Source organism: Hylobates moloch, unplaced genomic scaffold (genome assembly GCF_009828535.3).
Source record: "Hylobates moloch isolate HMO894 unplaced genomic scaffold, HMol_V3 SCAFFOLD_18, whole genome shotgun sequence".
NCBI classification, from domain to species: domain Eukaryota; kingdom Metazoa; phylum Chordata; class Mammalia; order Primates; family Hylobatidae; genus Hylobates; species Hylobates moloch.
Window position 1 is genome coordinate 15,195,137 of NW_026652293.1, and position 17,804 is coordinate 15,212,940.

At 32.5% G+C, this 17,804-nt stretch overlaps 1 protein-coding gene across 6 annotated transcripts in view; it reads right to left on the reverse strand.

Moving 5' to 3' along the window:
• The window catches only part of PTPRC (protein tyrosine phosphatase receptor type C), a 120,030-nt gene extending 102,475 nt beyond the window's left edge, over positions 1–17,555 (reverse strand). For 3 of the 6 annotated variants that reach the window (XM_032136282.2, XM_032136283.2, XM_032136280.2), the window contains exons 1-2: positions 17,458–17,532; positions 17,254–17,369 (exon numbers count right to left, since the gene is read on the reverse strand). In XM_032136282.2, coding sequence (XP_031992173.1) covers positions 17,254–17,326 — 73 coding nt within the window. In that variant the 5' untranslated portion in view covers positions 17,327–17,369; positions 17,458–17,532. Of the gene's footprint in view, positions 1–17,253; positions 17,370–17,457 lie in introns of all 6 variants that reach the window. The other 3 variants (XM_032136286.2, XM_032136278.2, XM_032136279.2) reach the window with 2 other exon arrangements.
• Between the last annotated feature and the right edge of the window lie 249 nt (positions 17,556–17,804).

Here is a 17,804-nt window from a genome sequence, read left to right on the forward strand (position 1 = left end):
TGAAATGCTTAATGTTTGTTCTAGCAATTCTTACTGGAAATGACTACCTTACACAGTTGCAAATGTCTTAGAATAGTATAGAGCACCTATGATTGGAAATGAGTCCCTGTTAACCTTTGAACTAATGACCAAATTTTTGTAACCTCTGGTAGGTACAGTTTGTAAATACATGGATAACTCTTAGAGGACAAAAATTACATCCTACTTATAGTGAATATATTTTTATATCATTTTGTTAAAACTTCTTAAATTTTTCTAATAGTTAATTGTTACTACAAAATTCTCACCTGTGAATCTTTTAAGTTTTTTTTTTTTTTTAAATTATATGATATCTCCTTTGTTCATTGTATAGAGTACCCAACGAACTTCATGGTGAGTAATGCTTAGTGGGTGTTTTCTGATGAAGCATCCAGTAGTTTAACCAACTGGTATAGAATAGCACAATGTTACTGTTGGGAGCCATAAAAAAAAAATTATTTCAATGAAGTTTGTAGTTTTCAGTTAAGGTGGCTAAGGTAGGCAATTTTGCCCTCAGTTGACATTTGGCAATGCCTGGAGACATTTGTGGTTGTCACAGTCAGAGCAGGTTGGGTAAATGTGCTGCTGTGTCTAGTTTGCAGAGGCAGGAGTGTTGCTAAACACCCTACAATGCCCAGATCATCTCAGTTCTCCAACTAGATTGTCCACAGGGCCAAGATTCAGAAACTAGTCTAAGTTGTAAATCTCACTGAAAAAGAAACCAAGGCTTAAAGAAGTCAAGTCACTTATTGAATACCACACACCAGAATCTCAGTCTAGTGAAGAGGAATTGGTAATAGAGTTAGGATTCAAAACTTGTCCCAAAATGCCTAATCCAACATTAATTTCATTGTATCAGGCCACAGAACAAATACCTCATAATATACTGGAGGAATTCTAGACCAAGTTCTCTCATTTTTGGTGTAGCAAAGGACAAGTCACTAAATATCTATGAGTTTCAATTTTCTCATTTGTAAAATAGATGGGTTGAAATGGATTATTTCTAAGGTCTCTTGCTTCTCTAAAATTAATTGTATAAATAATGCTACTTTACATTATAGTAGTTTCCAAATTTCCAAATTCCTTTTCTCTTTCTTTAAATTTTTTCTCTTTTTAAAATGTTTTGTACAGGAATTCTAACTCAAATAAAAGCAGGAAATATGTCAGCTAATTAAAAAAAAAAACAGCAACTTGAACAATACTTGTCTCAGTAAATAGTAAAGGACATCACAAAATAAAAGATATTCTTATTTGTTATTATTTAATAGAAGACACATTCTCTGGTCCATTTATATCCTGTATACAAATTAACTTATTTTGATTGTATCCATGCAATCTAAGACAATAAAAATAGAAGAAAAAACAGCCACATAAACAGCAAAGTGTTATTACTGATTTAATTGAATTGATTTGACATTTTCAGTCCACTGATATGTTCCCTGAGATAAAAGTTGCCCTAAGTATTCATGCATCTGTAGTTCATTCTTAGTAATTTTAACATGAAAAATTGATGTGTTTAAATTTACATTTTAATATTCATCTTTTCTATAAAATATTGTAAAATTCTACTAAGATATTATTGTTATACATATTTATTACTATTATTACATATTAATGTGAATTTTGAGAAACTTTCCTTTGCATGATTTTCTCAAATTACAAAGTATATTATTCTCTTATAAAGGACAGCAGGTTTAAAATGGAGCAAGGAGCACTGGAAATGTATTTAAGAGGAGGGAGAGGCCAAATTTGGTTGTTAAACACTATATTTTATTGATTAAAGAGTTTGGCAGATTAATTGCTACAATTGTAAAATAGGACAACAGATAAAAAGAGAAAATATATAGTTGTCTTTTCTTCACTAAAAAAACTACTACTTGTAATCTGTGTATATAAATTTTTGGTGTACCATATAATCCCTAATTTTAAATCTCCTTTCATTATAAAGTGAGAATGAAATCTTAGCTATCACGTTGTTTCAATCCACTAGCTAATTTTTTTTAATCAGAGGAAAATAAGCTATCATTTATTTATTTATTTTACTCAGAAAGAATTTTAATCTGACCCATGTGCCATTGTTATTGTTAACCTCTAGACATTTTAACAGCATTTTGATGGACCTTAAATCAATTAACACTATAAAGGAAAACATCTGTGGCTCTAATACATTTTAGAGCTACTCTTAATATTTTTTTGTAAGGATTTTAAAATGCATTTAATTAAATAAAGCCACTGAAAATTCCATAATTCACAGTGTGTTAAAATACCAGATATTAAAATCATGTCAATTTTATTAACAAACATGAGGCATGTATATCTGTAAGAGGGAGTTATTAGAAAAGCCAGCGGAAGGAAATGTTTTCTTGCCATCAAATCCAGATGTTCAGTTCATAAAATGGAAGCCTAGAAAAAAGGCAAGTTATGGCACTGAATAACATTAAGAAGTATTACCTCTGATAAAATTCATGGACAAAATAGATTTTTAAATAAATAATGCTTTACTTTTGTCTTAAAGTAATATTTTCTACTTTACGTGTGGAATAGAATAATGGATGAATTAAAATAAAAGGCACATAATTTCCTTTTCCACAAACACCTTTATGTAAATATTCATACATTTTAAAATGTAAAGAATACTCTTTAGCAAAAAGATGATCTATGGGAAGTATTTTCTTTCAGACACTGACAAAACTTAAACTGGAGCGAAGATTCCACAAAATCATGGCTCTATGGATGGCATGGATTATTTTTTCTTTTCCTTGATCTGTTGCTCTTTAGCAAATACAGATGTTTATAGAATAGATTAATTACAAAATAGGAGTTCATGTTGACAGTAGTTGAACATTCTATATTTCAGTATTTCAATTCGTAAAATAATTTGTGAATCATTTCTTGTTTTTTAATCAAGATTTCAACTTTTATTCCAATTCTTAATGTGAAAAACCAAATGAGAAACTAATCATAGTAGTGGTAACAAAATTTCTATACTCCTTTATAGTTTTCCAAATGCTTAAACAGTATAACAATTCCTCATATTATTTTGTTTTGTTACACTTAATGAAGTGATTTTACATTCATTTTCTATAACCACCTTATACGTAGACATGTAAACTACATTAAAATTTAGTTTAAGAGAAAGCATTTTATTAAGGCTAACAAAAAAGTCCTTTGGATGCTTTGAGCATAACACATTTGTTCTTGAAAATTGACTAATTAAGATAGATGGGAAGATATGTACAGTTAAACTGATATGAATAGAAAATACCTTTACAGTGTTCCTGAAAAATAGAATGTGACAAAACTGGCACAAATTTTAAATTTGACAACTAAAGGTATTTTTATTATTCTTATTTTCTTGTCTTTGAAGTACTTCTTATATTGTATCTGACTTGTTCTACTTCCAGAATTTTGAGGTTCCACTTGCCTTTGATCTCTCAGTAGCCACTCCCAATAGTTCTTTCATCCACACCATCGAGCTGCCCTTGACATAACACTACCTTTTATCCTTAGAAAAGGGAAAATCTTTTATTTCAAAGGCTTTGGTGATTTTCCCTCATGGGTCACCCTGAAAGTATTTTTCATCTTCCTGTGGGTGAGAACCTCTTATTCCTTGAGATTCTGGATGGACTCCTGGGTTCCCTCTCTTCTAAAGCTACCATTCAGCAAGGAGGAATTACAGCTATTCACATTTCAATGATGCTGATTCCTCTTTTACCTAGATGGAATGCTATTTCTTTCATTCACACTTTATTCTTGAAACAATGACCAAAAAAAAGGGTAATATTTGTTTACAGAATTGGATTAACATCTGAAAATGGATTACTCAGTTTCGCTAGGCTTTTATTATCTTTTATTGGATAGGTATTTAAATATCTCCCTGCTGCTTACACACAACTAGATTTTTCAGCATTGGGAGTAAATTATGCTTTCTGATTTCACAAATGATAGTGCCCACATGCACGATTATCTGTTTCTCACACACTAATACAGTGTTTGTATTATATGGGAGAGATTTCTCTCAATCTCTTCCCCCTTCCCCTCCTCTCCCTCCCTCCCTTTCTAGTTCTCTCCTAGTATTTTAAATGAGGATTAAGCAGATGTGCTTAAACTGCGGCTTTATATCCACATGAAAATTAAGCAGCGACAGGAAGAGAAAGCTGCACAGCTTTCTCCTGTACTGAGCTTTTTCAATACATTCTCACTATTGAGATCACAGTAAACTGCCAAAACACCTGATGCGCCCTTTTTTCAACTTAAGCAAAATATCATAATACAAAATAAATACTGATAGCTCATATTTAAATTACTTACTCTTTTATTTTAACCATAATTCTGTTTTCCCTATTAAGACTAGTGACCAAGGATTGTACATTCGTTGAATAATCTCTAGAACTAGAAGCAATGTAGAAACAAATCTAAGGCTGAATAGCCTGGTGTGCATTGAAGCACTGTATGGAGTGCTAGGCACATGAGACACTCAATGTTACTTCCCTTTCCTGACCCCTTCTTTCTCAACCTTAGTACTGTATTTAAAATTAGAACAAGGAAAATTAAATTGAACTATTCTCTTTTAGGATATGACAACCAGTAAATTTTATGATAAATATCAGGAAACACAAATTAACAAATTTGTTTACATTAAAGACAAGTATAAGCTAGACTATCTAATGACATGAGCTTGTTAAATGAGATAACATTTATAAAATGTTAACAGAAGTGCATGGCACAGGGTAAGCACTATTTTTTATTAGCTTTCTCTTGTTAGCTAACCACCAGTAAGTACAAAATTAAGTAGCTCTAAAAAAAAGTTTTAAGGAAACCTGCCAAGCCTGAGATCAAAATTACACACACAGATATACACACACCGACAAAAGGATTTATCTCTATTTATGTGCAGTTTAATTTTCGTGATATTAGATTCTACCTAATATCTGCCACATTGATAACTACTTTTTAAATTTTCAAAGAAATGGAAGGTTTAATTTCAATTTAAAAATAAACCAGTTATTTAACCAATACACACACACACACACACACACACACACACACACACAATCCCATTCTGTTCAAGTATTGTCTTAAACAATATTTTTAAATATGTATCAGAACAAAACATAAGCCACAAAATGGTTCAACAGAGCATTAACTTTACATGAAATTTTCAGTTAAATTTCTAATTCATTAGTCTCTCAATACATTCTGTAGTTTTTATTAAAACAAATTATGTTAAGATGTACCTCTTTCTTTTTCTAATTGTTAAGCTAGCAAGGGATATATTAGGTAAAGACATTTAATTCTTCCAAACATTATTATAAATTCCTTAATAATTACTTTTGTAATAATATCAAAGTTAATAGAGATATTTACCAATAGCATGTTCACAATCAACCTTTCAAGAGGAGACATAAATTCAGATTTTTATGTGGAATTTACTGAATTCTCACTATAATGCCAACCCTTTTCAACATTCAAAGTATAGTTCTACTTTTTTTCACTGGCTACCTCTTCTCACTGTCTTTTCCTAGCTCCTCCTTGTGTCTCTTCCAAATATGAAGTTTCCCAAGGCTCAGAAACTAGTCATCTGCTCCTCTCTACATGTTTGTTTACACTGTCACACGCAGTCCTTTAGCTTTAAGCTCCATCTGAATGCAATGACTCCTATGTTTATGTCTCCAGTTGAGACCTACTGAATGGGCCTCAGCCTCTTATCTCCAACGGATTTCTTGACATCTCTACCATCTAATGAAAATCAGACATCAATAGCAGCCCAAACATAACTCTGGATTGCCGACACCCTAATTTGGCTCTTTCCCATCCCAGTGCTCATGGGGAAAAAAATGTCATTCTCTAAAATGTCTTTGTCTTTTCCATGCAGCCATTCTCTTAATTCTGTGTCAGCCTTTCCTTTCTTTCCACCTGCACTGCCAACACTTGGTCCAGATCATCATCCCCTTTCTCCATCCTCCCATTCAGTCTCCTCATAACTGCTTCCGGGCTTTGCCTTACTTCCAATCTATTCTCTTCGTAACAGTCAAAGTGATCTCTTCAACACAGAAAAAAGATTAGGTTATTCTGTACTTAAGAATTTAAAATGGTTCCTTCCCTTTATACTTCAGGTAAAATTCAAGCTCTTTCCATTTCCATCAAGGCCCTGTGGGACCTGCCTTCTGCTTATCTTTCTAGCCTCACCACAACCTGCTCAGTTCTTACTCACCATACTAAAGGTGCCTGACCTTTCTGTGCCTTGAACCCACCAATTTGTTTGGTTTTGCCAGATAACCTTTACTCTTGCCAATGTCCCTCACATGGATCCCCATATTCTTGTCAGCCAACAAGTAGCTCAATGAATCTTCTTCATAAGGATCTTCCCCGATCACTCCGTCTAAAAGTGCATTCACCCCTAAATGTGGCTCTGGCCAGATTACACTCTACCATATTACACTACTTAATTTTCTTCACAGCATTTATCTATAATTGAAGTTATCTCAATTTGTTGTTTGTTTTCTTGTTATCTCTCACTACTAGGAAGTCAGTTTCATAAAAGTAGGTACACTTTCTGCTTTATTTACCACTGTGTCAGCACTTAAAACAGTTCTTAGCTTAGCAGGTGCTCTATAAACAATTGATGAATCGATGAGTGAATCATCTCATTTAATATCTCTTGCTATTATTTCCATTTTACAGACGAGGAAACTGAGGCTTTGGAAGGTAATTCTTCCCCAATTTTTCATCATTGGAAGTCTCCAGTGATGAAATTGGAATGGAATCCAGGCAAGATTTCAAAGACTGACTTCTTTAAGTACTTTAAAAGTAGCGATTGTCTGAATCCAACATTTCACTAACGTTTCTTCAAGTTACTTTTATCAGCTCGCTGACCTTTTCCTTTTTCTTTGGTTTATCTTTTTCCTTCATATCACCACTTCCTTTCCGTCAAAACTCTCAACTGATGTCTTATGCTCCATTTATGTTTCCTTAGCCATTACATACCTTTATCATACCTGAAGCATCAATAAGTAAATTCAGAAAATAAGAACATGGGTCATTGGAAAGTAGAAATACATAGAGTTTAGTAAGCATAAGTTAAAATCTTATTTTATAAACCAGACTATCTGGAAATCTAAGTCTAAGAAGTCAAAGTACAATATTTGGCCTAAATTATCTGATTGGAATCCACATTTATCAAATAAACCAAACAATAATTTTGTTTTGTTTTGTTTTAGTCTCCCCAAAGTTTAGCCAACTTGTCTCTGGAATACAAAGTGTAGGATGGGTTTACCTGGTTCATTTAATATGCTTTTTGGATGACTATGAAAAGATTATCTAGTGCTTACACTTCCTGGAATAAGATGAGAACCTTATGTGTTTTCCATGATCAAAGTGTTTAACAAAGGTCAAGTTACTTCCCTTGCACTTCAAAAACAAAAAAAAAAATCTAGATACTTTTGTGAATTATTTAATGTTTTTCACTTTATGTAATATCAAAAATGAGTTGGGTGGGGGAAAATCCATTCTTTCCATCATATCACTCACCTCAAGACAGACTCAGTCCTGTCCTTTGTTAGCCTCCTTTTCAGGATGATTGTAACACATCACATCAGTATTCATAGTGAAGACAAATTAATCAAAGATGTCTTTTTGCTTTTTATAAAAGTCATACAATCTTATGTGAATTTTATATAGATATAGAATACGCTAAAGATATAGAAGCAGCTCAGTGCACAATGGTTCATGTAAGTAGTTAAATCAGGTGAATGAACTTACATGCATATGTCACATGAACAACCTCTGAGAAATTACCAGCTCCCATTCAGTCCTGCTGTGATTTGCCCATCATCAGTCATGTCTTAAATTCCAGGTTATTAAACTGACCACTAAGAAGATTGAGTAACCGAGTGGAAAATCTAGAATCAGGTCTATCTAGAATCAGATAGACCCCGATTAAGACCCCAGCCTTCACCCCACCCCCTACAACTCTCATTTGCTATTAGCTGGTGACCTTGGAAAATTAGACTACCAAAAAAAGTAAGAATTTGTCTGTGTGCTGTGTATGTCTGTATGTTTTCCCTTTTCTCTCCACATAAACATTTTTTCAGAATAAATTACAAAACAAATAAACCAAAACAAAATAGGACTATTGTCTAGTACCTCTTCACATCTACCAACTTTATTTATTGAATATCTAATAATAATCTATTCAACTCAGTGGCAGCATCAGAACTTCTATAATTAAAAAGTCTGCAAAGAAAATCTGGTTGTAACAGGGACCTGGAGGTAGTCTTGTAAGAATATAAGTTTTACTTAATATATTATACATAGATCTTAAAATAGTGATTTTTAAATTTATAATTTATAAAACATTGATGACACCAATAATTATCTGTAGCAAGGTATATTATTACTTTGAGGAGGAAATTTTGGGGTGCTGATGAAAATTTTGGAAGATTTAAAACACCATCTCCAAGAAGCCACTGAGAGAGAATACGGGCTTCATGGGATAGGTATCCTCAGCCCAAAGTACATGGAAAACACTCACAAAATAGTTGTTTATCAAATAAACTAATAAGTTAATAAATAACTGAATAGATCTAGTTGTCCTAGTCAAGTGAAATACTCAGAAAGTTTTTAGATCCTGAGAACTGGAAACCTGAAATTCTTATTTGTCTATTCATTTCTATATTTTTCAAATTGTCTAGAATAATCAAGGTTTACTTGGGAAAAAATTGAGCATGAAATTTCTTACACAGCATGTGATCAAAAGATAGAGGAAGAAAAACAAAATGTTAGCAAGGGCTCTAAGCAATTTCTTTTTCCTTCTATTTCTTGACATTTTCCAAATTTTCTATTATGTAGAAAATTTTACCATAAATAATTCCCATAAATAACAATGAAAGGACAGAATCAAAATTGTTTTTAAGAATTATTAAGTGCCTTCTACATACAGAGTTGGGTTAAGCTGACAGGCCATTCATTTGTTCAGCAAACAGGTGCAGAGGACCTGCAGGCACTGGCGAATAAGCAGAGACCCAGTGATAGCCTACATGAGCTCACCAGTTGCTGCAAGAGAGCCTGGTAAAGAGAACTCCAAGAGAATTATTCAAAGGATCATCACAGCAGAAGAACGCCTATGCAGGTGTGAAAGGGGCTGAAGAGCAAGGGTTATACAAGTGGGATGGGGGCTGTCCAGAAGACATGATCTTTAAAGTAAATTTTGAGTAGAACTTATAATTTGCCCCGTTGACAAAACGATGTGGAGAGAATGAAAAACAGCATGGCCAACAGTAGGAAGACCAAAAAGGTCACATTTTTAGAAAAATGCAAGTTACAAAAAGAGTCACAAAGTGGTTGCAGATAAAGCTAGACAAATCTGAAGAGATTCAATTAGGTATGTGTGTGCAATGCTAATTGCTTTTATCTTTCCTAAATGCACAAAGACCAAAGTAGGATGATTTGACACTTTCCCCACACACCATTTTACATTGAGAAGATTTTAAACTTATCGCATTGATTCTCCTCTTTACTTTTTGCTCCAATAATGAATAAGAAGTTGGTACTAAGTGTGAAAGCTAATAAGAGGAATACCATCCAAACGAATGAGAATTAAAACATAATAATTCCAGGCTAGCAAGCAGTCTTAAAAGTGTTTCTAAAGTTTCTATTGGTTAGCTAAGAAATAATCAAAAGTGTCTTGAAATTTCAAAGTGAATCTAGTTCAAAGAGCTGTGAATCTCCACTTTAATGTCACTGATAGAAATTTCAACACAACAAAAAATTGAGAATGGTTAATATTGCCCTATTTAAGTTTGACAAAAATGAAAAATTACATAAATTATACTTTTTATAGCATTGAGACACAAAACCAATTAAAAAAACTAAACTAGCAGTAGCCAAAACTACACACAGAAAATGTTTCTGGCCAAAGAGAAGAATTTAAATGGTTTTGGAAAATTTAGATCTGTATTGTTTGAAAAGAAGAATTACATTCAGAAAAGTAATAATCACAAAGGAAAATTCCAAGCATAAGCTATAATGAGTAGAATTTGACATGAGTAAAATGGATTCATGAATCTAATAGTTATCGTAAAAATTAAATGAAAGCGATGCTGCTAAACATTAGTTCAGTAAAATCAAAATTAAAATGGAAAAACTGCCAAGGATTTAACTAGGGAATATATATATAATCATCAGGGAATTAAATTGGTCTAATGGAGTTTTTTTCCTCCAAAATTTATCTTTAAGGAAAACTCATAAATGTTGGTATATTCTAATTAAATATTTGTTTTCATAAAAGTTGAGCCAAAGCATACTTGGTATCAAATCACGGGCTCAGTATATTTTCTACCCATAGGAGCCTTTAAAAGAGGAATGGACAAAGGTGAGTTCTGCCTTTTACAAAGATTATCCTGGTAATGGTGGGTATGGACACAGTAAAGATTGAAGGCAGGTGAGACTTCAGGATATTTTTACACTAAGAAATCCCTGGCAAAGTAGAAGGCTGTGGATTTACAAACTATTTAGACTGTAGAATCTGGAGAAGCCTGAAAAATCTCTGAAATAAAGAATGCAAAGTTAAAAGAATTCAAAGGCCTATAAAGGATTATTCCTCTATCACTTAACCTTAAACTATCCCTTTATCTGCTCACAGTGTCTGAAAGGAAGAGATATCATTTGGAATCAAGTTTATGCTAAAGGGCTATGTGCTCTGATTTCATGGGCTCACATGAAAAAATTTACAGCTTCTCAGAGCATCGCATAATTTCAAAGCATTTTCACAAATATTATAACTTTGAATGCTTACAACACTTTATAGATGAGGAAATTGGGTCTCAAGGGTGAAAATTGATTTAGCTAAAAATCACAAGATTCATAGAGTTAGATTTTCAAAATATTTATCACTACAAATGCCATGATGTTTCCCAGATTGGAGTGGTTTCTGCCTCATTTTCTATTACGCTTAATATTTTTTATCCATAAAGTATTATATTTTTCATCAAGTGGATGTGTTTAAAATATAGTGGCCACACTGTATTGCCATGATATTTATTGTGATTTTGATATTGTTTCTTAGCATCATTGTTATTTGTATAGGTTCCTCTAAACTATCTCTTGAATGCACACAGACAAATTTTACTTTAATTTAAAATGCAGGGAATGTCTTCTTGTCTATCAGTGATTTCTATCAAGTTCGCTATACCAGCTGTTCATATCCTAATACGTATGATGTGTCACCTGAGTTACCCTCAACTTTTGCCTTCTACTCCTACATTAGCAAATCCCTATTTTGGAGGGTGGATGGTTTTCTTCCAGATATGCACATTTTGATTATTTTCTTAAATAAATGAATGATGATCATTTATACTTCAGTATAATTGCATTGTAATTACAGTTTTATAATAAATAACCTGTATAGTAGAAACTGAAGTTTCAGTTAGGTGGCTTTTTCCTTTCAGACACTTGACTCATTTTTAGAGGAAATAAATATTGAATCTTTAAATACTATAGAGTTAAGCACCATAGAATATATTTGTTTAAGCTTGGTCTCTACTAAAGATTCTAATAAAAACTGACAATTTTTCCGATTGTCTTTTAAGAAATCAATCAATTGAAGGTACTATGAATGGATATAGAAGATGCTTGTTTACTTCACTAATACTGACTTTATGTGTATTTATTCTTGTCCTGGATGAAAGAGTAGGAAAGCTTTTGTTTCTCTATTTGTTCTTGTTTTATGTTGTGATTCCCGAACATATAATTCTCTGCTTATAGTAGTCATTCCTAGACTCTTTTAACAGACTGATATTGAAGTAGCACACTGACATACAAACAGGAATGAAGATTAAATATTTTAGACAATAATTAGATATTTTCTAATATAAATATTGGTTAGAGCCATGTACACAAAATCCAGTGATTACCATAATTTTTATTCCTGTATATTTGGGTATTATATAGAAATAGGCATCAAATCATACTGCTAAAGTCTTGCCATATTTTTTTTCTGGTGTATCATATCTTAAAAAGTGCTGTCTTTATGTATGCAAAAGTCATAGCACTAACCCTTTGGTAAAAGGCCACTGCTATGGGATTGGGTGTCTAGTACTTACAAAGATATTTAGACTAGACTGAAATTAATTTTAAACTGAAGATATGTTAAATTTCCATTCTAATTGTTTCCCATGTAAATAACTACATAAATCTATAAGATGTCTAGAAAAAAAAATCAAAGGTCAGCACTGATGAAAAATTTCTCTCTCTGCACCAAGGTGACACATACACACATGGTCTGAAGATGGAACCTTGCCTTTGTGAACATTGTGTATTTACCAAGAGAATGAATCAACCTCAGTACAAATTTCTGCCCCTTATCTACTCAGATTGACATTCATCACCACACTATCTGAAAAGAAATTATTCCCAGATCTCTACAAACTTTTGGTGTGCAAATAATGCAACACCTAGGGTGCACCATATTCCATCTGCCCTTGCGAGCAATCCCAGAGCACTAGCATCAGTGTTCAAACCAGCAATTGCCATGACTGGACCTGATCTGTTTGTGTTATCACTCTGCTAGATTTGCATTTCCCTCCCATTCCTTACTTTTTCTCCTATGGGTATGTGTATCTGAAAAATAAAATTGACCCTCCAAATTACATTACCTAGAATGTCCAAAGAGCAGATCAAAGAAAATTTAGGAAAAACATTCTCAAACTATGAACTTTTGGGAAGTCAGGAGGATCTTTCCGGATGAGAGGTGAGATAAGGAGAGTAAGGAAGGGAGCAAAGAAAAAACAAACAAACAAACAAAAACAAAAAGGCAAGACTGTACACATCTAGATCCAAAATCAACTTATTTAATCTGGACAAAATAGTCCTGCTGCCTTCATCCTCCCACTTCGCCTCTGGTTAATTTTTTTATCTCATATTCTCCCTCTTTTTGACTTCCCTCTTTGAAAATTTTCCTCTCCTTTATCACTACAATCTGCAGTTTTATTTTTTTAAAATCCATGATTTATTCAGTGTCTGGTGAAAAATCAGATATGGTAACTATGCGTTTATGCCTTTTGTGTCTCCTGTACCTGATTTCATGTAGGTTACAATGTCAATAAATCCACTAATTCACATGTCATCATCATCATCAATCATCATCACAACAACAGCAAATTGTAATGACTTGAAAAATGCCAAGAAAAGGTGATAAAAAGTGTGCAATTCAATGGAGATATTTTGTGGCAAAAGTGACATAAGAGAACATAATAGAAGAAGTAGGATTTGCCCAGAGCGTTAAACACCTTGAGAAAGTATAGAGGTGGGTGTTAAAACTACCTCCTGTGTGTTTTCTTTTAATCAATCATATAAGAAAAAGAAAGAAAGAAAGAAAGAAAGAAAGAAAGAAAGAAAGAAAGAAAGAAAGAAAGAAAGAAAGAAAGAAAGAATCCCTTCCCAGCTCCAGGCCTAGCCCCCAGATCATTAGTGGAACCAGTTTCTATGGCAAAAAAGATTAGAATTTATACCAAAAGAAAGAAAGAAAGAAAGAAAGAAAGAAAGAAAGAAAGAAAGAAAGAAAGAAAGAAAGAAAGAAAGAAAGAAAGAAAGAAAGAAAGAAAGAAAGAAAGAAAGAAAGAAAGAAAGAAAGAATCCCTTCCCAGCTCCAGGCCTAGCCCCCAGATCATTAGTGGAACCAGTTTCTATGGCAAAAAAGATTAGAATTTATACCAAAAGTCAATGAGAAGAAATCAGTATCCCTTTGCTTTTTATTTTATTTTTTAAGCTGTAGATTACATAAAAAAAGGATGAGACTTCAGACTGATTAAAAAACTATTACAATTTTACAGGTGAGAAATAATAAAGCCATGAATTAAGGTGATGGCAATGGAGGTGTCAAAGCAAGAAGTTATTAGAGATTATTACAAGGCAAAATTTCAGGACTTGGGGAGCATGCCAATGTCTGGATTTAGGAAAGGAGGTAAGTTCCGTATTTCTGAGGGATGAGTCTAAAGATAGAGAATCAGAGTGATCAACACATGTAGGCAATGATACATAACCAAGTGGAGAAAAGAGAACAACACAGGCGAAGGTCTGAAGTCCATGAGAATGCCAAATAGACAAACATGGAGAACCGATAGATGATAGATAGATAGATAGATGATAGATAGATAGATAGATGATAGATAGAGATAGATAGATGATAGATAGATAGATAGATAGATAGATAGATAGATAGATAGATAGACTAGTATATATAACCCACAAATATATAACTAGTTTATGTGTGAGTATCTATATAAAGAAATATATGTTCATGTATATGAACAATGTAGAAACATATATATTTCTATACTGGTTAATTGTCACTGGTGAAAGGATAGCAAATAGTCCAGAACAAAGAAAGAACTAAGTCAAGCTAACTACTCTGCCCCTATACTTAGTTACACAGAACAAAAGAGAAAAAGATAATATAGGCCCTAGCCCCTAGTCTTTCCTGTAACGAAGTACATTTCAAATTTTAGCAATGATAAGGGTCACAGGCAGGTTTTTAGTAGGACTTTTTTTTTCAAATTAATAAATAATTCTAATCACATTCTCAAATCTCTAAATTGTGGAGTATTTAGAACTTAATAGGACTGCTTACCAAATTCAATTAAATAATTTTCATTGAATGTCTGTGATGTGCAAGGCATAGTTCATGTTTATAACATGAGATATATATTTTTAATACAGATGGAAAAATGAAGAATTATGTCCAGGAAATGAGTCTTAACTGTTATGACTCATAACAAAACTCATCATATACCTCACATAGCATAACTCATACACTCCTAACTGCCATGCTATGTTGTGGTAGATCTGCCTGGCATTACAACCTTATTAGAACCAGAGAACACTCACCCTCACCTGCCTTCTTAAAAACCATCATCGTCCCCTAGCATTATTTAGAAATTTTAAACAAAGTTTGGCTTCCAGTTGCCATGGCAAAAAGGCACAGAGCAAGAGGATTAGGAAGTCTTGAGTAAAACTGAACCCTGCCTGGTTGTTGCCCTGGCAAAGATTAACTTTGGCCTTGTCCGTGTGTGCATTTTAGAGATTAAAAAAAATATTTGGATTGTGCATAGAGTTACCATTGATGGCTCTCTACATTTGGATCTATTTCTTTATGCCTTTACAGGATACAACATACATTTTGTTCCCCAAAAGTTTATTATTTCCTTTAGGCACTAAACTAATTTTAACACGTTAAAATGAAACATAGAATCCAACTTATTTGTTGCTAAAAAAGAAAAATAAATAATTTAAAGCATTAAGAATTTTCCAAATTATACATTAAATCACAAAATGTTTCTTGCAACTTGAAAGGATTATAAACAACATTTGCAGATACAAATAATTATATCTGTATATGTTTTTCCACAAATAAGCATATATCTCGGGGAGTCTACAAATGTCTTTTAGAAAAATGTTTGCTCTCAATGTTTATGTGAGCAACTGAAGATAAACTTGAGTTTTCAAAATAAATTTAGTGTATCCATTTATTTGCTATGGTGTAAATTATTCAGCAAAGTTGATATAAAGGTTTCTAGACCCCATCATATTCTTATTTCAATTACAAATTCAAAGATGTGTCTTATGGTTAAAAAAAAAATCCTGTAATAGAATGAGTTGAATTTTTATTCACAAAGGAAATATTTCACACTCTGATTTAAGCATATAATAGGATATTTGGTCTATTCGGGAGGTTGGGAAGTTTGCCTGGAATAAAAAGCAATGGAGCTAGACCTGAAGAAAATAACAGAAGTTAAATGAATATGAAGAGAAGGAAAATATTCTGGCTTACAAAATGTCTCAGTATTTCTTTATGCTCATTTAAAAATGCTTTTTGACATTTCCTGAGTGGGAATTTTAAATGCAAATCTGTTATTTGTGATAATATACATATATCACTTTATTGAAATTATTGTTCTTTATAATTTACTTTTTATTATCATAAGCTTTAAAGGGATGGTAACTTGATAAACATTTTCTGTACCAAGACAAATGCTGCATCTATATAGATTTTTTAAAAATTCACCTTTGCAATAAAAAGCAAAACAGCCACAACAACAACAACAACAAAAATCTTATGTTGTTTTTCTTTCCTCTCTCTTAGGTTACTCCAAATAGAAATTGTCAATGTAACATGCTTAAGAGGTAGCTACTTCCCTGACTTTCAGAGGAAAGGAGAACGGTAAAAGTCAAAAATTGAATTGTAATAAGCAAGTTGTTTTAAAATACTTTTTATAATTTTTGGAATTTCTACAAAAATTTTATTTTCAATGTCCTTTTAGATACTACATCATAAAGAGAAATATTAAATATTGATTATTAGTTACATTCTATAATCTATTGAAATGTACTCATGATTCATATTGACACCGCTCAAGAGCTATCCATTGAATAGACCATAAATGTGCAAAGATTTCAAACTTTAATAGGCACTGGAAGTCCAACTAGTTGCATTTTCCCATGGAATACAGCATTTGCATGATTTTTAAGAGTTTAAATATTTCTATCTCATCAAGACTGTAATATTTACCCACCACCCAGGAAGGGCGGTGGCTCCACAAGAATTTCTAAAGCAAAAATGTATTAAAACTATTAACAAGAAACTAAAAACTTGATTTAAAATACATTCTGTGATAAAAATTGCAGAAAGTTAATATTTTACTAAATATCTCAATATATTTTTGAACTATTATATACCCAAGTATTCAATAAAATATGTCAATTAAACTCAAAAGTTGAGGAAGCAAATTTCAGGTCTGAAAAGAGTGAGTGGCTTACATACAACCAAAGCTGTCTTACGACTTTTTAAAAGACCAAATTTGTTAAAAGAATAAAAACTCACTCATTTTATCATTAAAAAATTCTCAGGCTTTTATAAATGTGTGTTATTGTCACTTTGGAGGTTAAGTAGTAATGTTGCTTTTGTAATATCTTTGAACAGTTGTAAATAAAGATACAGATAGACAATGCTTTCCTTTTAAAATTGTATTTTTTGTCTCCAAACATTTATGTCTTTTTAAACAGAAACAATGTATTCTGTCACACAACAAGCTGTGTCTCCCTGAGACAACAATCTTGATGGTTTACAGCAGGCTTCTCACTTCCAGTTACCAACGCATTTAAATTATTTTTATGTCTATTTCAAACATTCCTCCAAAAGAGAAAAAATAATTTAAAAAATATGAATATCCTTGTACTTACCTGTCACAAATACTTCTGTGTCCAGAAAGGCAAAGCCAAATGCCAAGAGTTTAAGCCACAAATACATGGTCATATCTGGAAGTCAGCCGTGTCCCTAAGAAACAGCATGCGTCCTTCTGAAAAGCAAAATAATTGTTATCTCTGTAGAAGTTTTTCTCTGTAAAAACGAATCAAAAAGGTAAAAGTAAATAAATAAATGCATACTCTCCACTGTTGTCTTATCAGACAAGGAACAATTTCCTCCTCTGTTACCCTAAGAACAAACCACTTGCTAGCTGCATGAACTGCTAGGTGATGATGTCAGATTCGGTTTTACTAACTTCTCCAAAAATACTGTAAGGGTCCTCTTTGCAGGAAGTCAAAAAAGTTGTTCTAAGTCAGTAGAATGGCATTGCACTTCCTTAATTCAAGTAATTACGCCAAGTTAGAAAGCCTTTTAAAAGATTTTCCCATCAAGGAAGATGTTTTTAAACCATCCAAATAATGCTCCTTTACAGTATCCATTACCATTTTTTAAATTAAATTCCCACAAAATAATCAATAATTTTCTT